This window comes from Cavia porcellus, unplaced genomic scaffold, assembly GCF_034190915.1.
Source record: "Cavia porcellus strain 051 isolate PalLab524CR breed Dunkin Hartley unplaced genomic scaffold, mCavPor4.1 scaffold_6, whole genome shotgun sequence".
Taxonomy (NCBI): domain Eukaryota; kingdom Metazoa; phylum Chordata; class Mammalia; order Rodentia; family Caviidae; genus Cavia; species Cavia porcellus.
This window is the reverse complement of record NW_026947489.1, coordinates 74,770,590-74,795,574: the sequence shown is the minus strand read 5'-3', so window position 1 is coordinate 74,795,574 and position 24,985 is coordinate 74,770,590. Positions and strand designations below refer to the sequence as shown.

General features: G+C 47.9%; 1 protein-coding gene across 1 annotated transcript; it reads right to left on the bottom strand.

The window, feature by feature from the left end:
• Nucleotides 1-7,543: 7,543 nt before the first annotated feature.
• On the bottom strand, nt 7,544-23,882 carry Trpv1 (transient receptor potential cation channel subfamily V member 1). Its single transcript, NM_001172652.1, is given in 15 exon segments — nt 7,544-7,716; nt 9,526-9,641; nt 10,102-10,229; nt 11,137-11,453; nt 12,424-12,490; nt 12,856-13,021; nt 14,288-14,358; nt 15,851-15,946; nt 17,267-17,425; nt 20,342-20,521; nt 21,426-21,724; nt 21,870-22,010; nt 22,509-22,661; nt 22,735-22,901; nt 23,596-23,882. Coding segments are annotated over 15 exon segments (2,520 nt in total).
• Between the last annotated feature and the right edge of the window lie 1,103 nt (nt 23,883-24,985).

Below are 24,985 nucleotides of genomic sequence, written 5' to 3'. Positions count from 1 at the left end.
CACTGCTATAGCACAGGCTGAAGTTCTGGCTCCAGCTCTTCCCTCTCTTGTATTTGATACTCAACAGGTTCTTCCCATCGAAAGCCTCAGTTTCTGCAGCTGGGAAATGGGACTCAATACAGACTTTACTTCCCAAAGATGCCATAGGAGTCAGATCATGAAGGTGGGAAGGCTTCATAAACAGCCAAGCACTCCACCCTGACTGCTTGGAAAAAAAGCCCAGCCAAGGACTGGCCTGGTTGACCATAGCATGGTTGGCCCCAAGACTTGGCATCCATCATTCAAAGCCAGTCCCCAAGACCAGGTCCCTCAGACACAGAGGAAGCCCCCCGCTCAGTGCTTCCCACCAGCAATCGTGTCCCATTGACCTTAGCATCAGAGACACTCAGACAGTCACTTCTCCTAAGCCTTCATTTCCTTCAGTAAGAGGTATACAACCCTCCTTGCGAAGTTACTCAAGGACTTAAGTGAGACAGTGAATATAAACAGCTGGAACAAGGTCCTGAGCGCAGGACAAACGCAACAACATCTATAACCTAGGATTGTTTTTGTCATGCCGACTTATTTTTCCAGCAACTGTCCAGGATTCCTTTCTCCAAGGCTACAGCCGAGAAGACTGTGTGCTCTCCCTCCCACAGCCCAGGCCACCACTAAAAAAATGGGTGGAGTAGGGGCTGGGGATTTAGCTCAGCGGCATAAGCACCTGCCTTGTAAGCAGGCGGTTGTGAGTTCGATCCCCGGTACCGATAAAAATGAAAAAGACAAAAAAAAAAAATGGGTGGAGAGAGGCTTGACTCAGGAACTGCACACCTGTTCCCCCAGGCATGATGTGAGCAAGCCATGGTAGGGATGAGTGGAAGTCTCTGCTGACAATGCCAGTGCTGTTGGCTGAGGCAGCAGGGACCTTCCCCAGCTGCTTCCAGGAAGCAAGCCCCTTGATCCTCACCACAACCCACCAGAGCTGGGGAGACAGTCAGATGCAGGCCACAGGACAGCAGGACATGTGGCTTGGACAAGGCAGAGCAGGCTTTTGGGTCTGGTAAAGAATGGGGCTGTTTTGACAACTTAAGTTAGCGAGAGCCTAGAATTCCCACTCACAATTCAAGTGTCATCCTGAAATACCATCACAGCCAACCCTCAGGGAAGCATGATCTCCCTCCGTAATTCCCTGACCCACCCCTCTCACCTCCCAGCTGGCTCCCAGTGTGTGTGAACCCTGCCTGCTGCATGATTGGAGTTTCCGGTTCCCTGTATTGGTGCTTTTTCTCAGAGACCAGGAGGTAGCCAGCTAAAATGTCCCTTGTCTCTCACCCACAGGCCTACACTGTGCCCACCAAGGAATAAGAGAAACATCCCTCTGCTCTAAGCAGCAGCAAGAGGTCACCCAGCAGAAAAGGAGGTGCTGCTTCATGAAAGAGTCCACCCCTAACACGTGGGAGCAGCAGCCCTGTGCAGTTCCAGTGACTGCAGGACAGCAGGAGAGCCCACATGGGAGCAGGGACTCAGGGGAGACCAACACAGGCAGGAACCATACCCCACCAGGCAAGTGCTAAGGACCAGCCAAGGTGGGAAGGGCCCCTAATGCAGGGGAATGATGGGTTCGAGGCAGACAGAATACATGAAATGGACCTGCAAAGATAGAGGTACCTACAAAAGAAAAGCCACTTCAGCACGTTCCACGCATGGTGACACTGCTGGGGCAACACATGAACTCTGCGACGTGCTCAGACACGGGGCTTCAGAGTGCGGAGCAGCTGGTTGGGTGGCCCCAGGCCACTGGGTCAGCTCTGATGCTTAGTCACACAGGGCTGTGTCTGCACAGACTCACAGACACATGGCGTGTGGCCTGGCAGGATGCTGTCACCACTGAGATCAGGAAGGGAACTGACCCAGTCTGAGTGAGCCAGTGTCTCTAGTCCTCAAAGCACAGTGGCAGGAGTGTGGCCTCAGAATTCCCACCTCTTTGCACCAAGCCTGCAGCCCTTACAGAACCCCACATGGCCTGCATGGTCTTGACAGCCACACCAGTGACCTTTAGGGCTCATTTGCAGAGGCCCCAACACCTGAAGCCCAAAAGAATTAACAAGTGTCCTCCACTGCCAGGCCCCAGGGTCCTTGTAGCAACCGTGTACCAGGCTATGTTAACTCTTCCTTGGTGACTTAAATTCTTGGGGACTGTGAGTAGAACATATGACAGTCCCAGAAAGGGGCCTTCAGATCAGTTGTGTATGTGGAGGAAACTGGGCCAGAACCTGGAGTAGGACGCAGCAGGGAGAGTGAAAGGTCAGCCTCTGGGTGTCCCACTCCAGCCCTGTCCCTAGAAGCTGACACTGCCGACACCATATCCTCCCCCACCCTGCCCAAGTCAGCAGGGTCTGTCTAGGAGGCAGTCTTTCAGCCCGCCATACACATTCCCAGAAGACACTGCAGGAAGCTGAAGCAGATGCTCCCCCGCTCCCTGCACCTTCCAAGCCCCACGGGCACCAGGCCTGAGCGACAAGCCTATAGGTTTTCCACCATGGGGCTGGGGGACCTCTGTGCAGTGGGTGCAGCAGGAAAGGGAAGGGCCTACACTCTCCCACACTTGGCGCCATGAGGAAGGAGCCAGGAGCCAGCAAAGCTCTACTGCAGGCTTGAGACCTCAGCAGACTGACCCTGTCATGTCCTGCCCATACCTTCCTGTGGGGAGCTGTGCCATGCTGAGTCAGGCTTCACCCCATGCCCTCCCAGCAGAGGCCTGGTCAAAGGAGGAGGACAGAGTCTTCTTCCACATTCTGGCCTTGGACAACGAATAAATGAGCACAGTAGAAACAAGCCTGAGTTCTCTCTTCATTACACACCTTGTTCTACCCTTCCATTCACTCTCTCATTCACTCTGGTCCTTACATTCACAGTAACCTGGCAAACTGGGATGTCCCATTTCACAGGTGAGGAAACTGAGGCTTGTGGAGCAATGACTTTCCCGAGGTCCTATGGGCAGGAGGGGGCAAGGCTGTCTGACACTAGGGTCAGTTACACATGATTGCCAGTGGGAAGCATGGAGTGGGGGCTTCCTCTGTGTATGTGACCTTAGGGACTGGCTCTGACAGATGGATGCCAGGTCCCGATACTGGTCACCTGAGGTCCCTGGTCTGCATCTTGTCAAGATACCTTCATCCCTGGACAAAGAGAGCTGGGCTGCAGCCCGCGTAGGGATTTCGGATGTGGCTCATCAAGCTTTGAGATGATCTAGGAAAGACATGGAGAAAAAACAAAGAAGTGGCAAAGGCTAGAAAAATTGATGAGAGTAGAGTTTAATTCTGACCACACACACATCAAAAAAAGTGATGAGCAGATGAGGTGACACATACGCTAAATAGCTACCGCGGCCTCTCCTCAGGGTACACATGTATCGAAATAGCATGTTAGCCCCGTAATGTGTACAATTTATACTTGGCAACACCCATGGTAGAGCACGTGCTTAACTTTCGTAAGGCCCTGGACCAACTCCCAGCACCAAAAAGCACAAATACATAGTTCAAAAAGCATAAATACATGTCAACATCATTGTTAATGAAGATGTGGTTTGGTTTGGTTCCCTCTTTCACCATTTTATTTAACTGAGAGAATTAGTAAGGAAAAGGTACAGAAAGGTATTAAAGAACATAGCCACAACAAAAATATAATATTCAAAATATAAACACATACCAAACATTGGTCAGTGCTGCTAAGTGTAAGTGAAAACATTAAAGAAAAGAGAGACAGAAAAAAAGAGTAGAACCACTTACTTCACACTTATTAATCACAACCAAAGTTGTGACCTTAAGCTCTGACGAGGATATGAAACAAGAATTCTCATCACTGCCCATAGGGACGTAAGATGTTCAAACACTTTGTAAGCCTCCTGTGGGGTTTCTCACAAAACTAAGCACACTCTGACCAAGTGATCCAGCAATCACGCTCCCTGGGATTTACTTAAAGGATTTGAAAATGTATAGCCACACCAAAACCTGTGCATGGATGTTTCACAGCAGCTTTATTTGTAACTGCCAAAACTGAAGCCAAGACGACATTCAATAGTTGAACGGGTAAGCAAACTGTGGTAAATTCAGATAATGGAATATTATTCAGTGCCAAAAAAGACAGGAAAAGAGCCAGGGATGTAGCTCAGTGGCACAGTGCTTGCCTGCCACATAGAAGAGTTGGATTCCTGGTGAGAGAGAGAGAGAGAGAGAGAGAGAGAGAGAGAGAGAGAGAGAGAGAGAGGAAATGAAGATGTGGAGGAAACTGAAGTGTATAGCACCAAGTGAAAGAAACCAATCCAAAAAGGCTATGGACTGTGTAATCTCGAGTACATGACATTCTGGGAAAAGCAGTAAGAAGATTAGTGATAACCAAAAGGTAAGCAGAGGAGGGTGAATTAGTTCATCCCAGAGGAGTTGTAGGACAGTAAAACTATTCTGTGTGATATGTAATTGTGGACACCACACTTATACATTTGCTCAAACCCGTGGAATGCACCTCCCAAGAGTGAATGCTAACAGGCTCTGGGTGATGACAGTATGCCAGTGTAGGCCACTCATCTTAACAAGCGTACAACTCCTGTGCACGTGTGGGGACAGAGGATGCTAAAAATCTTCACTTCCTGCTCAGTTTTTTTGTGAACATAAAACTGTCTAAAAATAGTTTATTAATTTAAAAAGAAAAGAAAGGGGGGAAATGAACCAGATGTAAATATTCTCTTCTTTAAGAAACCCATAGTTTACACAAAGGGTTTTGATCTTTCAAAGGAACATCCACAAGATGCTTTCCCACTCTGCATAAGTTCAAAAGCTGAACCAATTTGCAGAAATTTTCAGATATTGGACACCCACACATTTTCTAAGACAGGCCTCCCAGTCCAGGCTCACCACAGACAGCAAGAACCCTTCCTGTCTCCCTCCTGACTTGGGGGTAAGGTGCCGTGCCCAAGTGGCCTGACACAGCACTTAAGACTGGGGCTGTGGAGTCCGACTCCTTGGGGTCAGACCCAGGTCACGCTATTTACTGGCTGTGTAACCTTACTAATTGTTGGAGCCTCAATTTTCTTATCTATAAAATGGATCTAATAATAGCTCCTGCATGAGCTGTTATGAGGCATAAAGGATAATGTACATCAAGCACTTTCATCAGCATGCTGCACATCCTCATGGTCTGTATTCCTCCTCCACGCTCACGGCCCATGTGGTGTGTGTGTACCTCACTGCACACACAGGCACCTCGCGTGCCAGCCCTCAGGATCCTCTGTCAGGCTTCGTGCGGGGCGTAGGTGATGCTGAAGAACACAAAGGAGGGATCTCGGTACTTCCTCCAGATTTACCTCTCATGTGGGCCTGAGCCCTGGCCCCAGTTAAAGCCACCCTTTCTTCCGTGGACTTGTGTCCAACAGTTTCACAATTAAGCAGCTCATTCCACAGCCCACAGACATTAGCATAGCCCACCCATGTCTGAGAAGATCTCTCCTGGATTGCTTAAGTTCTATTCCAGAAACCAAAGGCTAACAAACATTTCTGCAAATGACCAGCTTGTAAATATTTAGGCTTTGCAAACTCTTCGGTCTCTACTGCAAGTACTCCACTCCAAATTACAGCAAGAAAACAGGTACAGAAACAGCAAATGAGTGGGTGAGGCGGTGTTCCAATGAAAGTTTATTTGCAAAAATAGGTGTCAGCCATCTGGTTTTTAACTGATGTTCCCCTATTCTGTTTTTGCTGGATAGTATCAGGTTCGAAAGTTTAGGCATCAGCTGTGAAGATAATGAGATTCATTATGACGCCCATTCTTGTTGACTTTTATCTACTTTTGAAGACCTACAATGTCTCCAATGTTTTGGTTTTGTCGGTTTTATTCTTTACTGTTTTGTTCAATTGTATTATAACTAACGATATAGGCAATTCTATTAGAGATAGCGGGAGGCATTATGGTAACCATTGTTGATCACCTTGTATTATGTTTTTACATTATCTATTATGTCCACCCTTTTGACTTGACCAATTCTGTTCTGTTATGTCACATTTGGTTTTACTCTCTTCCAAAAAAGTAATAAGAACCGTGGGAGCAATGAAACCCAAAATGTGTAATAGTCATGGTACAAAAGAGAGGAAAAGAAAGTGCTCCAAACTATATAACTGCATGTATATTTAAGTGTATAAGATAGAAAATGATATCACAGAGTTTTATTGGATCAATGAACAGAACTGTTTGCAGTATCATTGATGGAATGTCCACTTTACAAGCTTTAGTTTTGTGACTTGAACAATTATTTCTAAGATGACAATATGTAACCCATTAACTAGTGATTTCCTACTGTTCATTTTTTTTTCTGTAAATCTGTATAACTTGTACCCTTTCCCTGCTTTTTTTTCTTTTCTCCTTAAATAAAATTGAAAAAAAAGATAAAAAAAAAATAGGTGTCAGGGTGGACTGGTCCATGGATATAGTTTGCTGATTAATGTAGGTGTATTTGTGAGGGAGAATCCCCACCGTGGGTAACAACTAAAGAACAATCAGAGGTGCCTCGCCGTACAGGGAGTCCATACACATACCCATGTACACACTCCCAGATGCACAAACAAAAGGCACAGTGCCACCTAGCCATGCCAGCCCAGTGACTGCACAAAGTTCACAATTGTTACAATAGGCATATATGTATATATACATAATTTATATATTTAGCGAAAGACAAGATGAGTAGGGTAGAAGCATTTAGCACTGCAGGAGATCAGGATTTTCATCACGACAAAAGGAAGTTCATTAAAAATTCCTCTCCATGTCCTTTGGGGTATGGTCCTGTACTTTTATCTGAGTAGCAATAGAGGGGATTTTAGTATTTTACATCAAAGAACAAAGTCATTTTTGGGAAAACCTGATTCTTCCAGAACTGGACATGGAACCAGCCTTACTCCTCTGGGGAGTAAATGATAAACTTGGTAAGTGAGATGTTAACACAATACAGAAAGAAAGGGCCTCTGCATCGACATCAAGGAAGTATTGTGTTCTCAAAGGTATTTTCCTCCGGTTTATTTACTTGTACTCCCGGAGATATAAAAAATCAAAGAGATGGCACATGCCTATAATTCCAGCAGCTCGGGAGACTGAGGCAGGAAGATTGTGACTTCAGGACCAGCTTGGACTACATAGTGAGTTCAAGGCCAGCCTGAGTTACATAGCAAGACATATCTCCAAAGGAAACAAGGAGAGGAAAGAAAAAAGAAAAGAAAAACAAGGGCCTAACATGTGTCCGAGTAGAGATTTACCATTCACACTGTTTAATGGAATCAATAATATGTAGAAAATCAGAACATTTTTCTGTTTGGAGATTCACCTGGGGACAGTGGTGGGTGGGTGCAGATCTCTTTCTATAGACCCAACTGCACCTCCCATGGTGTGTCCAGTGCAGTCTTAGGGCTGTGCCTAGGCTGGCAGAGAGCAGGTCACGCTGCATTCAGGCCACTGGGGTTCCCTGAACAGCTCCCCAATGGCAGATGAACATCCAAAGCCCGGAGGGTACCCTGCACCGGGCCCCTCACTTCTCCCCTGGAACTGCAGAATCCTTAAAGACCTCAGCATCCTCTGGCTTAAGGGACCCTGAGAAGTGCTTCAGATGAACTTCCTCGGGCTGGGCTGAGTGCCTGTCTCGAGTACTTGCATCTCTTAAAAGGGGAACCAGGGCAAAGTTCTTCCAGTTTCTCCCTGAAACTGAAGAGCAAACCATCATTACTACCTTGAATGCAGCAAAAACCAAGAAACGTGTTTACTTCTTGGCCTCACAAGGCTCCAGACACAACGAGGCCCAGGAATGGAGTTTCCTGGGGCTCCTTGATTGGTGCAGTTTCCTCTTCTCTAGCCCATCAAGAAAACTCCTCCACTCAGGTAACACCCTCCACTTCCTCTGCTCCACCCTAATTTGCTTATAACTCTATTGCTCACCTCTCTCAGCCTCCATTTCCTCCCTTCCCAAGAGGGAAAGAGAGGAGGTGATCACACAGCAACCCTAAGTCCTCCACCATGAGAAGTCACACAGTGGGTCAGCTCTAGGGTGATGGACACTAGTCAGAAATTTAGGATTTGGAGTCCAGACCCCATCAGGACATAGCAGATGAGAAATGATTCCCAAGGGAAGCATGATGACACTAGACCTCAAATGAAGACCTTGGTGTGTCCTGAAATCTCATGGAGCTCCTGAGGAAGTCTCAGTTGTCGCCCCTTAGCCACGTCCACCCTCTGACACCTCAGAGGAATGACAGCCAAGAAGGCAAGCTGTAGATGTTCCTCAATCTGCCAGAGCCCTATCCAGAAAACCAACCTAACATATAGGTCCTAACCTGAAGCTATGAGCCAGTGCCCTCTGCTGGTATCCAACCCTAATCATATCTTAAAGGCTTCAGGAATGCTGGAGACTGGGCCCTTGTGATTGCTCTTTCTAAATTCTCCAGGCCTTGCAAATTGATGGTATCCCTATTTGCTGATTGCTTGCTTGCTTTTTTTTTTTTTTTTTTTTTTGGTACCAGACAAACTTATGGCCTTGTGTTTGCCACGCAGGCTCTTATGCCACTGAGCTAAATCCCCAGCCCTCAACCGCAAGCTGATACCAAGCTGAAGGAGGATCCCTTGCAGAACCTGGGCATAGATGCAGGAAATTCGATGCAAAGACAGACTAGGTTCCCACTAAGATATCATCTAGTGGCTGGTTGGGTAGGGGGGACACTGAGTCTCAGGATTGTTTAGTCTAGACCCAGGTCCAGAGCCCTTGAAAGAGGAGACATGGGATTCCCAGTGCTATTCCCCATTGTTCTGATGCCAAGACCCCTGCATACACCCTTCCAGCTCCTCTACTGACTACTTCTCTTCCCTGGCCTGTCTCTCTTGCCTTCCCTCATTCCCTCTTATTAAACACATACACACACTGTAGGGAAAGAGCTCTTTTGACTGAATTATCTGGATTTTCATTACTGGAGTTTCTTCTGTTACAAAATTGGGTTGAGATGTATAAACCTCAAGAAATAAGCCTTAACTAATCATAAGAGTGAAATAAAGGGACTTTCACTGTCCCCATCCTTGCTCCAGGTAACATTAAGTTGTGTATCCCTGCCACAGGGTCAGTGTCTTTATTAATACTGCAGTGAAGGAGTAATGTAAATGGCCGTGGCTGCTCTCATGGGGCAGGAGGAGCAGGGTTGAGGAGGCACAACGGCCTTCCCAAGCTGGCAACCCAGGAGTTGTATGTGGCCTGAGCCACTTCCTCTAAGCACCAGGACAGTGTCTGGGCCAGGGGTCCTGGCCTTCTGCCCTGCAGCACCATACTAAATGCTCAGCTGGGTAGGCATGTGTGGGAGCACACAAGAGTGCTTTGGGCTGAGTGTGTGGACAGCTGACATTTGGGACTATTACAGAACCCAGGCTCTGGAGAGGAAGATGAAGAAGGTCAGCTGGGAGACCCACCTGGCCACCATCAGACCACCAGCCAAGAAGAATCCTCCGAGCCACAACCCCGCCCTGCCCCCTCACCTCGGCCGGACCTCAGAGAGAAGCTCAGGGTGCGCTTGACACCCTCGCAGTTGCCTGGGTCCTCGTTGATGATGCCCACATTGGTGTTCCAAGTAGTCCAGTTTACCTCATCCACCCTGCGGATGAGGGGACAGGGACTCAGGGTGCTGGGCAACAAAGGGCCACATGCAGTTTCCAATCCGCAAAGCCCATAGACCCAGATGGGGACCTAGCTGGTGGGGAAGGTAGAGAAGACCTGCTTTGGGGACACTATTCTTCCCTGACCATACCATGTAGGGCAGAGACTTTGAATACTGGATACCTGGCTCTGACCCAGCTCACTAGATGACCCCTTCTGGACATCTCAATTTGTCCAGAATGTCTGTCAGGGTCCTATCCTCTGAGACCAGGATGGGTCGCTGAGCCCTGGGGTGGCCCTAGTTCCTACAGCTGGCCTTGGGGTAGTCAGCTAAGCTCATGACTGGCTTCAAGAGGTACAGAGACAGCCTCTGTACACACAGCTGCTCTGTATGAGTGCTCCGTGCCCACATCTGAGTCCCAGCGTCCTACGAACCCTGACCCCAGCTTGAGCCTTACCTGAAGCACCAGCGGTAGTCGTCTTTGCCGTCAGGGGTGTACCCCACCTGCAGCAGCTTGCCTGACCGGAAGGCCTTCCTCATGCACTTCAGGAAGCTCTTTTCTGTGTCCAGGATGGTGATGGCTCTCTGACGAATAATATGCAGGGCAAAGGGGCAGAGGGCTCACCCAGGGGCCACCTGGCTATTGGTGCTTGCTTCTAGGATCAGCCTTTCCAAGGTTTCCCAGCCCCTAAAACCTCCTCACTGTACCTCCAGGGCCTTCTAATACTGTGTTTCTTTCCACAGCCTGGCAAGTGAACACTCCGCAGAGGGAGCTCAGCCCATGTGGTCCAGATCTGTCTGGACCCTCACAACAGGACAACACAGAGTGTTGGGTATAAGCAGGGTCTCAGGTATAAGACTGCCCAGCCAAGGCAGCCTCTGCCGCCTTGCAGCTGCACGTTCCATAACACAGACACCTAATGTCACTCACTCTGAGGGCCTTCATCCAAACATGGGTTAGTAACTGCATCCCGTCACAGGATCATACGAAGATCAAATGGATCAGGTAAGCAAAACACATATAACAGGACCTATTATTGAGTAAGTGCTCCTTAATGAGAGTGATATTTTCATTGTAGGAATCAGGGAAGCAGGTGGGGACCATGTGGCTCAGAAAAGGAGCTCTCTGGACCCCATCTCCTGTTACCTGTACTCCCCCAGTCTGATCTTTGGTCCTCATCATAGACCAGGTTCCTCTGCAGTGGATACCACATGAACTGAGCCCTCTCCCTCCTTCCCTCCAGGATTATCCAGCCCACAGCCAAGCACAGGGTCTATGAACACCAGCCAAGCTGATCTGACCCTGTACAGACCATGCTCAACAGAGAAAGATGCTGGAAGGGAGCCACTGAGGCCAATGCTGCTACTCAGTCCCAGCCAGGCTGGGCTTTCTGTACCATCCCCAAGTCCTGCAGGTTCACACTGTCATCTAGGTAATGCAGAAGACAGAGCACTGACACTCGCCAGGCTGCACACCCTGCAGCCCACTCACCTGCAGTTTCCAGATGTTCTTACTCTCCTGTGCAATCTTATTGACGGTCTCACCCATGAGAGCGATGAGCATATTGAGCAGAAGGATATATGTGAGGATCACATAGGCCAGTAACAAGATGATAAAGACGGCCTTGAAGTCGTAGTTCTCAGTGAACTCCAGGTCGCCCATGCCAATGGTGAACTTGAACAGCTCCAGACATGTGGAATACAGGCTGTTGTAGGAGTTTTTGGCTGACCTGCAGCCAGGTCCCCGCCACCGGTGTGGCTCAGCTGACAAGGATTCATTCTTCCCATCCTCGATCAGCGTCACCACCGCTACAGGCCATAGAAAGGGATGGGAGACAGGGCAACTAGCTGGAAGCCAAACCCCATACCCCAACATACACCCTTCTCCCCGGGACGGGCCCATAGCAGGAATGCTACTCAGTCACTTGGCACCTTTATGTGGTGCTTTTAAAACAGCCTTTTTTCCAAATTGTTGAAAAATTGTTAAAATGTACTGCTCAGTTATAACCATGCTTTTCTCATTGTATGATAGGAAAACATACAGAATAAACATACAGTGTATGTGCACAGTGTCAACAGAGCTACCTGTGTGCCATGTCTGCCTTCTTAACTTTACACATCAGTCCCGACTTCACACCCACTTTGTCAGCCAACCATCCCATCTGTGTGTCCCTTAGAGGCCCCCCATGGGTACCAAGTGGCTCAGAGAATGGCCTCGTCCGGCCTTCTGTGCTCTTCCTCAGAAGCTCAGTGCAGAGCCTGAGCGCTACTGTAACAGCTGCGTACTATGGCTATTGTACAGCCATACCCACTTGTTTGCAGGATTTAGTAGTAGAAGGTTGATCATGCCTGAAGCTCTCCAGCAGTTATTTTAAGTGTGAGGTGTGTGTGTGCATGTGCAAGGATGCAGAGGGAGGAGAAGTGATTTTAAAATGTAGCAAAATCAAGGGGATCTGGGTCAGGAGAATAAACATTATTTGTGGTATTCCTGAAAATGTCCTGTAAGTCAGGAAAAAATGTCAAAACAATTTTAAAAGGGGTAAAATGAGACAAAGTGCAGGCATACTACGGAAAGCATCATTTCCTATTTTAAAGTCATTGAAAATATTTTACAAATCGCATTTCCTAGCTCTTGGGTTCATTTGAGTTTGTTTTTTGCCCATTCTCCCTGTCACCTGCAGGCAATGCATTTATCTGCCCCCCTCAGCCTTCAGTGAAGTCCTCAGCTCAAAGTGAGAAGGAGACCTGTCCTCCTACCAGTCCCAGCAATATCCATTACCTGTTGAAAATCCAAACAGGAAAACGAGGTAGACAAACATGAACCGACATAGGTCTCTCAGGATCATCTGCAGGAGAGAGCAAGTTTACCAGAGACCTCTGGGCCCTGGGAGGGGCAAGGGAGCAGCTAGGACTGCCTTAGCCTGGTGTCCAAACAAGAGAACAGCAGGAGGGCCAGGGGTGGCGGTCCTCATCCCAGGTGTCATGGGAGACTCACGTGTACCTCTCCCTGCGGCCTTTGAGCTGGTCAGGAGACAGGAGTCTCCACTCCTGGATCACAGCTAGATTGCTTGACTCTTAAGGAATGGACTAAAAGCTGAATCCGCACCTCCCCAGAGGATACAGTGAGGTTGGACAGTCTGTAGGACAGTGTCTCCCACCCATGAGGCCAACAGGGCTCTGTGGGGAATCCACCTGGACACAGTGCACCCACCTTTTCTATCATGACAGCGTAGATGCCCATCTGCTGGAAGCCGCGGGTGTAGTAGAGCATGTTGGTCCAGCCCAAGGCCAGAGAGAACACCATGCAAGCCACGTATTCTTTGCGGTGGCTGAAGTACAGCACCACCGATGCCAGGAGGAACAGGGACTGCACAAAGCTGGGTGGGGAGACAGGAAGCTCTGTGGGTACCTGAGAGGCTGGCAACCCCGTGAACAAAAGACCAGATCTGCTTATTCCTGGAGACAGACTTCAGACCACAGTAGGAGCTGCTCTTGTTCCCGTGGCCCATATACTCTTGGATGAAGAAATAGGGGCCCTCTCAAAGGTCAAGAATTGGCTAAGGGTACAAAATCTTACGTCTAAAGCACAATCATAAATACAGCACAGATGTTCCTTACCTTAGGACACACCCTAAAAAACCACCACAAGTTGAAAATATTGTAAGTCAAACATTCACTGAGGGCCAGGGATTTAACTCAGCGGCATAAGCACCTGCTTGGCAAGTGCAAGGTCATGAGTTCGATCCCCGGTACCAAAAGAAAAAAAAAATTCATTGAATACACTTAACCTACTGAACACACTAGCATAGCAATGCAGCACACTGGAGAGTGTCAGCTGTTTCCCCTTGTGATGGTAGGGTGACAGGGGCCTGTGGCCCCTGCCCGTGCCCAGTGTCTTGAGAGAGGACCATACAACATGTCGCTAGCTCATTTAAAGATACTCTATATGGATGTATAACATTTTAATTGTATCAAAGTTACTCAACACAAAAAATTCAGAGTACAAAAAGCTTATACTCAAACATGGGATTCTCTTGTACAATCCTTCTCAGTCTTAAGCACTTTCCATTTTTTTACTTCTGACATTTATATATCTATTAGACGGTTACTAACTAGAAACAATCCCAGTATGTACAAGTGGAGACGTACAATTCCCCCACACCGAGTGGGGAGCTTTTGGCAATTTCTGTAGACATTTTTGATTGTCAAGACTAGAGGATGGGAAGAACTACAGGTTCTTCGCGGGTAGAGAACATTGATGTGGCTAAATATTCCACAATGCACAAGCCAGTCTCCCACTCCACAACGGAGAATTATGCAGTCCAAGCTGTCAGGGCAACCAAGGTTAAAGAATCCTCCCTTAGAGATGAAATTTCTTCAAGGCAGGAGCATGTATGTTTCATCGATGGCTGGAAAAAGGAGACAAGGGGCTCTAACTGAGACTGTGTGTCCATGACATGGCTGTCAACCCCAGCACTTTTCTGGCATAGAGTGGATGACCCTCAATATTTATTCATCCAGTAAATATCTATTGAGTCCTTCCATGATAAGCCTGCTATGCACCAGTGTAAGAGAGAGAACGAGGGAGAAATAACTATTGTCACTTCAGCCAACAGAAACAAAAGAGTCAAAGTGTCACTTACAAAAGTATCTCACTGTAGCTGTCCACAAACAAGGTCTTCACTGATGGCCTCCTCTGGAGGAAATACTGAATCTACAGGGAAACAGAGTAAGTTTCCAGAAAATGTTAGATGTGGTTCAACAGGCACCAGGGTACCTCCTAACTGTCACCATGATGGAACACTAGCACGTGTTAAATCAGATTATCAACACTGCGGTAGCCTGGATAATAAGAGATTGTTTTTCAAAATAGGGCAGAATGACAACCATATACCGAAGTAAATTCAACTTTATCCAGAAATAAATTCAGGGAGAAAAATATCACCAAAATTGCTGTGATTTAATGGTAGGATTAGGATTTTTTTTAAATTAGTGCCTTTTTTTCTTTTTCTATAAATAAGCATTAGAGTGAAAATTCTTTTATCCAGCCTCCACTGAACTAATTTAGCAGGTTAACCATTGGCATTAGGATGTCTCCTCCTCCAGGACACTCAAATTTCTGTCCACTTCTACAGTTAATCCTCTGTTTGCCAAGAAGGTGCTCATTCCAATGGTCTTGCTGCTGGACCTTGCCTTTATTATAATGCAAACCATGACTATGAAAAGAAGAGAGTTGTTTCTATGAAGATAAAGTCCAGTGATTTGTAAAGTCTCCATGAAAGTGAGTAATAGAAAGAAAGAAAAGAAGGAAGGAAGAAATCAGATGTAACTTAACCCAAAGAAGACTGGAGGTTAAAAATCATGACAGTCTCAGATCCTGCACTCAGAGCTCTCTGTCTGTAATTGTCTTGCTTACTTTTCTCATTACTGAAACAAAATACCTGACACCCAAAGTTAAAGGAGGAAAGGTTTATTTAGCTCACAGTTTGTAGAGGTTTCACTCCATAATCTGCTGGCTCCAAGACAGGATGAATGGCAGAGAGACATCGCAGAGGAGAAACAGTTCATGGCAGCCAGAAGACAGCAAAGCAAGCAAAGAGGACCTTAACAGTGTCTTTCTGTCCTCTTTATTTTATCCAGGCTATTCAGGGTGTGCACCCCTCACACCCTTAGTCCTAATGCCCTCAATCCTAGCACTCCACTATGAATCAGTCCTAGCATCACACACTCTAGATCCAGCCACCTCTGAAAATTCCCACCTATGACTGCACAAGGCTTTGCGGGGACATCTAAACACAAGCCATAGCAATATCTAAGTCCTCACTTCCGTTTAAAGAAGTGGAAACTACCAATTATAAGACACACATTCACTATAGGTTTGTTTTTTCAAGGAAGGTAATGTAAAATTGCAAATGGCCAATTAAGAGGGTTCTCTGAGCTTGTATCAAATAATATAGATGAGGGAGTATCACAGTTGAGAGCCCCAGTTAACTTTAAGCTTGACTGCTCTGGGCCCATGGGACATACTGGGCAGCACCCCACCCCCAGGTGAACACTGAAGACCTCTCAGCTTCACCTCTACGTCTCTCAGCAACTCAAGTGGGGCATTATGTTTCTGATGCATAAGAACAAGTGAGAAAGCAGTGGTTCTATCGGCTTTTGTTTCCGTAATAATGGAAACTCACAGCATGGGAAGGAATGCTTACCCCTCGGAAAAAAAAGTGGAATCCTCCTATTACAGACAGAATTTCTCCAGTGACTCGGAAATAGTCTCCAACCGTGTTTTTCATTTTATAGGGAGGCTGTGAGATGCAGAGAAGTTGGTGACTCCACTTATTCACCCATCCCTTCAGTCATTCATTCATTTGTTCATTCAACATTTACCTCATGCCAAGCTCTATGATTCAGACCCAGCCCCTACCTCAGAGGGATGCCCTCCATTAAGAGACAGAGAGACACACAAAGGCAATATATTATTAGGGTGACACATGCAAGGAGGTCCCTCTGTGGGACCCAATTCCCCCAGAGTGGCAGCCTCCACATATCGAGCAGAGAATGGTATGGGCAGTGTCCTTGCTGAGGGAGGGGCCATCCCTCACATACATGTGATTACTGTCCTTGCATCTCAGCTACCGTTATCTAGAGTAGCTTACCATATGTGTTTTATAAGCACTAGTTTATTAGCTTATCTTATAAGCATATTTCTCTTTTCTCATAAAATGGAACCATTAAATGACTTTAATAAGTGACTAGAAATCAGGGGTACCTTAACTGGGGAAACCGAGTTTCTAAACCAAATTGAGCTTGGTGGTACCCACCAGTAATCCCAGCACTCTGAGAGGCTGAGGCAGGAGGAGTCCCAGCCCTGCCTGAGCAACTTAGCAGCTAAACAAGACCCTGTCTCAAAAATAAATTAAAATAAAGAAATAAGTTGGGTATGGAATGCAGTGTTATGATCCCAGATTCAATTCCTAGTACAAACAAAAAAAGAGAAAAAAAATCACCAGAAAGGCACCTTGGATATATAGGCAACAACTGAAATGCCCTGGGTATTTAACAAAAGCACTTAATTCAGAAACTCCCAGGAGTCCATGGCTCCGGAGAGAAAGAAAACTCTTATCTTAAGCTGCTTTTAGGGAGGTCCCCAGGCCTGGCCCAGAAGAAGCACTTAAAAGTATAGACCCAGGAAATGAATAAGGAACAAGAGAGTGAACAAAAGAGAGCAGACCAGCTGGGTGGCAGCTGGATGGGGTCTCGTGCCACGCCATGACCCCACAAATATCCAGCGGCAGAGCAGGCTGCTTCCTAAGCCGTGATTCCTACAGTCTTTCTGCATACTCTCACTGCTGAAAGCAGAGACCTGAGTGCCCACACACTTAGCCTCTCTGGACCACAAAGCTAAAGAGGGGCCAGGAATAGGAAAGGAGTTGATACCTCAGGGGGGCCTGGGAGGGGGTATACTAAGGCCAGGAAAATAAGGACCTCTCTACGACCCTTGCCTCTAGCAGAAAGCCAGGAAAGAGGCCAGGGCAGCATCTGGGCGTGCAGCCTGAGGGTCTTATGGGAGCATCCACGCCACACCCCATGCCTCCACCATGCCTGCCAAGGCCCACTGGCCGCACCAAGCCATCCACCGGCCGGTAGTAGGCAGCCATGGTGAAGATGATCATATACAAGCAGTAGATGAAGAAGTTGAAGTAGAATATGCGTTTGACGAATCTGTCCCACTTGTCCTGTAGAAGGCGGTTCAAAGGCTCCACCAGCAGCATGTCATGGCGATTCTGAAGGAGCAAAGAAAAGCAAGCTCAGTCCTTTGCCAGGAGCTTCCTTGTACCCCCACACCGACGCCTGGTGCTCCTTACACCCATGTCACCTGCACAGCCCTGGAATGACTACACCTCAGCCTGTCAAGCATCTGAGTATCACCCGAGGTCTGAATCAGCAGGCAGACAGGCTCCCGGGGTGGTTCCAATTGTCCGTGGCTCACTGAAGGACCCAGCCTCTTGGCCTCAGTGTTGCATGGGTACAATGAATAAAGGGAAAACTGAACAAGCCCTAAATGCTAATTTAAGAACTTAAAGCATTGCTCAACATTCTATCCCTATTATCTCTAATAACTTATTCCCAAGAGAAATCCTCATCACTGTCATCATAACAGGAGAAGACTGACTCCTAAAGCTAGGCATGAGGTCAGGCTGGGGTGGCAATTACATATGTATGAGGTACAAGGGGACCTTGGCAGTCTTTCCTGTGGTGGAAGGCCCAGTGCCCAGGTACTATTACAAATAGGCTCTGGGGCAAAAGTCTCATATATAGAGTCAGAGGTTTAGTTCAGTGGCGTAAGTGCCTCCCTGGCAAGCACAAGGTCATGAGTTCAATCCCCAGTACAGAAGAAGAAGAAAAAAAATGTCTCATATATAAAGACTTTGTTAAGGTTCAAACGTCCCTAGGACAGATAAACCAAAACCATCCAAGCCTTTCTCTGGCCATCAAATCCAAACCCCACCCAAACCTTGGCTATCTTTGGTGACAGGAAACTCCCTCACCCTTCAAGAAGCCTATGGAGAAGGGCTACCTGTGGAGAAGAGCTATTTTTTGGAATAAAGTTGGTTTTTCTCTATTTTCCACTAGTGGCCCCAGGACAAGCCCATACTCCTGACCCCAAGAGCCTTTGGAGACATGAAGGCATCTTCTCTCCTCCATGTCAAATATCACAGTTCTTTTTGAGGCCTTTGTCTATAAGGTGACCCCTCCAGGAACTCTAGGCTTTGAGACCCTGAGACAGAAGCCGGATTCAGCCTCCAGTGCAGAGGAGAACCAACAGGGCTGACAGGCGAAGCCTACCTGTCCCTGGACTCTGTTCCTACACAAAGTAATTGAAAAATACTGTGAAGGTTTTATTTTTGATTTATGACAGTAAAAGACACATTGATCAGTCACCCTCCAAATACTTGCCCTCACTTTGAACACATCCCAACATTCTTGCCACTTTCTTAAGCAGTTCTGAAGGTCTTCCCTGTCTTTCTGCCTGTCACAGCCGCCTTGGTGTCCTGAACCAATTCAAAACATGTATCTTTCATGGTCATTCTGACTCTGGGCAAGAGCCAGAAGCCACTCAGTACCGAGTTTAGCGAGTGTGGCGGGTGAGGATACCTACCTCCTTGTTGGATGGCTCTCAGAGCACTGTGCACTGTATTTTTATCACATGTCATAAAGACAGTCATGAAAGAGAACTTTCACAACAGCTTCACAGAATGGCAATGAGATAATGTGTTTCAAGTGATGAGTAATATTCTGAGATGGTTAATGTCAGTGTATCTTTTACTATAATTTTTTAAATTTAAGCATGAACTGTATATTTTTATTTCATCTCTGAAATGTAATCTGTGACCTGAGAAACACACTGCAGCCCCTCTTGCCAAAGACACAGATGCTAGTCCCCAAGCCGGCTTCTTGGGGTGAACTAGCTGAACTAGGAGTATCACCTTATAAACAAAGCACAAGCAAGGTGGCATTTGAAAGCAGGTGCTAACTGTAGTGAGTATTCAGTAAAGGACACCAGCACTTTCTCTGAGCTCATGATAATTGAGTAGAATGCTTTCCCTCATATCTATACAAAAATAAACCTAGACAAACCACCAAACACAAAACACCTAAAAAGGATAAAAGAAAATATAGAAGGATAAATGTTTATTCTTGAAATGGAAAACGGCTTCCTCACAGTCACAGAAGCCATAAATGGCAAAGGCTGGTCAACTTGACCCTATCAAAATGAAAGCCTTGTGTAAGTAAAATGATGTCATAAAGGAAGAAAAAAGGGGAGAGTCGGACTGGTAGGAAAGAAAATATTTGCAACATGTACAATAGAAGAAGGATCGATTTGTTCTGTAACAAGAACATTGACAGACCAAAAGGAGACAAACACCTCGGCAGAAGCAGTAGCAAAGGACAACAAATAGAAGAAATATCAAAGTCCATAAACACATCAAATGCTCTGCCTCACAGTAATCCAGAAAACGAGGTTAAGACATTAGCAGGATAGCGTTTGCAGTTAACGAATTTAAACTAGCTTCTTAGAAATTGATAACGCTCAGAGTGGCAGAGGCACAGGCCTCTGAATGGCCACTTGTGGCTGTCATGTAGACAGATTCAGTAGCTGTTAAAATATTAAATGGCTCTACCTTTGATTTGTCAATTCCAATTCTAAGTATTTTTCATTGAAGAATTCTTAAATCTGTGCTAAGTAGCCTATAGCATTGTGGTAGCAAAAAACTTCAAAATCCTTGAATGTCTTACGGACATTTCCTCATCTAAGATGAAATGGACCCATGTGTACTAATCTAAAACTATGAGATATGACATTACATGAAAACACCACTTATTTTATACTACGTGTAGTATGATTCCCACTTGGTAAACAAAATTAAATGATACATTTTATACGGTATAAAAGGAGGGCTATTTTGAAAACATACCTTGAAATATTCCCTTTGTATGGAATTAAACTTATCTGTTCTTTATGTGCTTAAGGAAAGCATTCAATGGGAATGAAGAAGAAAGTAGGTTGCAGGACCTGGGTCCCCGGACCATAAATTTCCACTTGTGGGAGACCAGGCAGAGCCAGACCCAGGCTTGGGTAGGGGTGGGCATTTAGATCTGGTGCCCTCCCCAGCTGGGTGCCAGCTCTGGCCACTCACAGGGGTCTCACTGCTGCTGTACGCGATCACCTCCAGCACCGAGTTCTTCTCACAGGTGTCAATGCAGGACAGGTCATAGAGCGAGGAGTGCACAGGCCCATAGGCCCACTCAGTGAACTTCCTGGACAGGTGTCTGCACTCTGGTTCCGGGATCTCTCTCTGCAGGATATAGGCCAAGACCTGCAGTGGCGCAAGAACTCATCAGAGGCCAGCTGGGGCTCAACCAAAGACCACATCTTCACACAGGCCACCCATTCTGCTCTCCAGCCTGAACAGATACCCCACACAAGCTCTAGGCAGCCCTCCACCTGCTCCTGACCACCAACAAGATCCACTGCCTGCTGCCTCCAATTCCAACAGATGCATCAGGTCCAACACACCTGAGCCCCTAACTCTAGCATCCAGCATTGAAAGACAGTAGTGGTAGGGGCTGGGGATTTAGCTCAGCGGCATAAGCGCCTGCCTTACAAGCAGGCAGTTGTGAGTTCAATCCCTGGTACCAATAAAAAGGAAAAAGACAAAAAAAAAAAAGAAAGAAAGAAAGAAAGAAAGACAGTAGTGGTCCATTCTAGAAAATCCCAAGCCAAAAGGAAAGAAAATCCAAGAAAGAAATGTAAGACCCTAAAACCAGGTTTCTAAGGGACTCAGATGAGCAGGAACAAGCTTTCAGAGTCTCTGGCATTGAGAAGCCCTTTATGGTCTAATTCCCACCAGCTCCAGCCTCGCCATTGGCTTTCTATCACCTAACATCATTCCCAGCCCCCTGATTGGGCTGGGGCCTGACCTACTCCAAACTGTCTCCTTAAGGGAACTTCCCCGTCACTCAAAATCCTTGCTCATCAGAAGGCTTCTTTTTCAATTTCACACAGATTCTCCTGCCCCATTCCCAGGTCCCTGGACCCATTACCGCCGAGGGTCTTGCTGGTAACACTGAGAGCTGGAAATCAGAAGTGGCTGTGACTGCCCTGGCAGGTTCTGCTTAGCAGCCCAGGGGTCCTCTATGGAAATCAGTCCCACACGTATCCTCTCCCATGGTCCCCTCACCGCACAAGGCCTCAGCTCAGGGCTAAAGCCTCCCTCCTACCCCAATCTTCCCACTGCTAGCAGCCAGAGCCAGTGGTGTGAACCCCTTCTTGTTGGTGAGTTCCTCCAACTTCAGGGTAGGGTAGAGTTTGGCTCCCAGGATCAGAATCTCGTTGTACATGCTTGTCACAAACTTGGTGTTGTCAGCCGTGTTGTCAGCCACCTCCACCAGGGCATGCAATACCGTGTTGCCCACCGAGTCCCTGGCACTGATGTCCGCTGGTTGCCAGGAGTTCTGCAGCAAGAACTTCACGATGGCCAGCTGGTTAGTGCACGCAGCCAGGGACAGGGGCAGCTCACCTGCAGCCAACATAGGGCCGCAGTGGGCCCTGGAATGAGACTGGAGGTCCCTGAACCCCAGCGCCTCCAACTCCCTCTATCTCTGCTCCAAACCTCCCCTTAACAAAAGTCAAAATGTTGAGCATCTGCCATATGATCTCCCTACCAAAGTAGAAGCCAGGCCGCCCTTTGGTTTTCTTGAAGAAGTCCCCATTGGCCGCAGCCTGGACATCTGCTCCATTCTCTACCAGGAGGGTCACCAACACCATGTTCCGCCTCTCGATGGCAATGTGCAGGGCAGTCTGGCCTACGGAGGATGCTCACTGTTGGTTTTGTGGTTACAGCCCTACAGGGTGCCCAGACAGCTGCACCCAGGGGAGGGCGTGGGGCCAGCAACAGCTGCTGCTGGAGGAAAAAGTGAGGAGAAGATGCTCAACCACCTTGCCCACTCCCAGAGGCCAGGTCAGGGTCCCCTGAGGAAGCCCAAGGAGACCCCCAGACAGAAGCAGAGGTTCCTGACATCAAGAAATACAAGGAAGAGGAGTCAAAGCTATTCAGGGGCAAGGAAAGGTAGCAGAGAGAGGCCAGAAACGGCCAGGGTCAGGGGCCCCCAAGTCAGCAGGATAGAGGCAGAGACCTCAGGACCAGCAAAGGAGACTGTAGATGAGGAAGACAAGGAGAAGAATCCAAAGAGGCCAGCATGGTAGCGAGGCAAGGAGTATGGCGCTTAGAGGAATAAGGACACCCAGACCCCTGAACGCTTGGGTTCATGAGCTGAGTCAGGCTGACCAGCTGGCCTTCTCACCCCTGTAGTAGCTGTCCGTGTAGCTTGCATTGACAAACTCCTTCAGACTGTTGGTCTGCCGGGCGATGTCCAGGAGCAGAGAGATGGTGTCATTCTGCCCGTTGTGCAGGTTTAGCATGGCTTTCAGTAGGCAGGTCTTCCCTGTTTCCGGGTCTGAAGGACACAGAGAAAGAGTGAGAGCCCAGCCATGGCAGGGCCCCTCCCGGAAAGTCAGGCCCTGTGGCACCTTTGAATTCAGTGTCAGTGAGGCGTTTCTTGCTCTTCTGCAGGAAGGGCAGCAGGCTGTCCAGGTCCTGGCAGTTGTTTTGAGCAACAGCATCGAAGATGCTTCTCCGATCATAGAGCTTGAGTGGCTTCTCGGCACTGGTAGGAATGGAGTCCTGGGTCAGCTGCCTGGGAACCAGAGAAGACCTTCCCCTCATACCCTTGTCTCCCCTCAGCCCTGGAGCCTTAGGAGCTTATCTAGGGAACACAACTAAAATGCAAGACAACTCAAAAGGGGAACACAAGACTACTCCTCAGTTTGATAACCTGTCAGGAAGCCAGTGTAACTGTGAACCCATGTGTCCCCACCCGGTCTATATCCATCATCAAGAATGTCTCCCCTTCTGCTTCCTCTTGCATCTGCCCCACCTGTCTCTCTGTTGGGGATCAGGAGGCAGGCACTTGGGTGGGGATGGATACAGGGGATTGCATGGCCCCTGCTGACTGTGAAGACAGCCAGTCAGTGTGACCCAAGGAGCACAATGTGGGCTGATGGCTCTTCCTGGAGCTATTTCATTCTCTTTGTGTAAAAGCTCCTGGTCTAGAGCTTGGCATCTAAGTGTTCAAAGCTGGTGAGCATTCCAGACCGAGACACTTAGTAATCAGCTGGCAGCCAGGATCAGCGTATATGCCAGGTCAATGACCATGTGTCCAGTGAGTGTTCTGAGTGCGGATGTTACACTAGGCCACCTCAGAAGACTCCCCCAGCTCCTCAGCTCTGGGACCTGCATCCCAGAAGTGGGGTTACCTTACTGAGAGTCCATGCTGAGGCTTCCAGCAGCAGAGCAAGTGGGCTCTGGCAGGGAAGAACCTGAGGTCTTACCTGGTGCTGGTGGGACCATCAGCAGGCCTCGGACTGGTGACCACAGAGCTGACTGTGATGGTTGGGCAGGAGGCTGCCTCGCCTTCCCTGAAAGAGCAATCAATAGGCGACGACTCCTCTAAATCACTTTTTCCAAAGAGCCGGTTACGGCTCTTGCTCACAGAGAAAGTGTGGGGCTTGGCTGGAGGCGTCTTGGAGTTAGCATCCACATCCAGGGGATCCAGGCTGTAGTCCTCTTGGGGTGGGTCCTCAGACTCCTTCGAGTCCACACTAGCCCGTTTCTTCATCTTTGCCAGATCCTCTGTAACCCAGTGTCTACCTGTGGGCAGTCACAGAGCTAGGGTTTTTTGTAGCTCAAACACTATTTATTCTCAACCTTACCCGCTTTTCTTGTCAAGACTTCTTGAAGCAGGACACTGTAAAAGTCCCCTCACCCTCTCCCTGATATCCAGAGCTGCCCCATATAAGGGACCTTTGCTCCCGTGCAGTCTCCACTGTGGTGCTTTTCTTCCTTCTCTCCTTGCCTAAAGCCCACCACCTTTCAGATGCCACCAGCCTTTGGAGGCACTGATACAGCTACCTCCAGGAAGCCCTGCAAATCCTTACCTTGCTCAGGCCCCTCCCTTCTCCAGAGTGGCCCAGCCCACTGGCCATCCATCCCTCATGTCCTCTTAGCCAGGTCTACCATGTAATATAGCAACATTTCTTCTTGTCACTGCTTTTTCTCCCCTATGCCTTATGGTCTCCTCCTTGGCAAGGACCTTGACTGGCCCATCTTTATGAAAAACTATTTTGGTGTTGATAGAATAGATAGAGAAATCAGACACAGACCCTCCTCATTCTTATTTTTGTGTTAGGGAAAGTAATGCTCCAACAGCAACTTCATTTTGGAAAACAACCACTAAGGGAGTGGGAGACCTCTGAAGCTGTTTTCAAGGGAAAGTTCAGGCAGTGAAAACCAGAGCACATAGCCAGAATATGAACAGAGCAGATAGCTGGCCACCAGCTCCTGCCAGTTCCCTCTGCTCTCAGGATGGCCTGAGTCAGTCTCCAGTTCACTCATCAGGTAAACCCCCTGCAGCAGGAAGTGTTCCCAATCCCACATCTGTTCATTTCCTCCTCAGCACCCATCTGCTGAGTCCTTCTAGGAGCCTATCACAGTGCTGGGGGCTCAGAGAGGGTCAGATACCATGGGGAACTGTACCCATAATCTGGCTGGGCCAGAGAAGCCAAGGAGGGATCAGAGTGCTGAAGGAGGCTTCCCAGAGGAAGATGCATGTGACCTAGAACTGCAAGGAGAGCAGAATGGGGCTGAAGCTGACGGAGAAGGTGGTGAAGAGAAAATCAGAAGGATGGTAGGACAGGTGGCAGATTAGAGCCTGAAGACCAG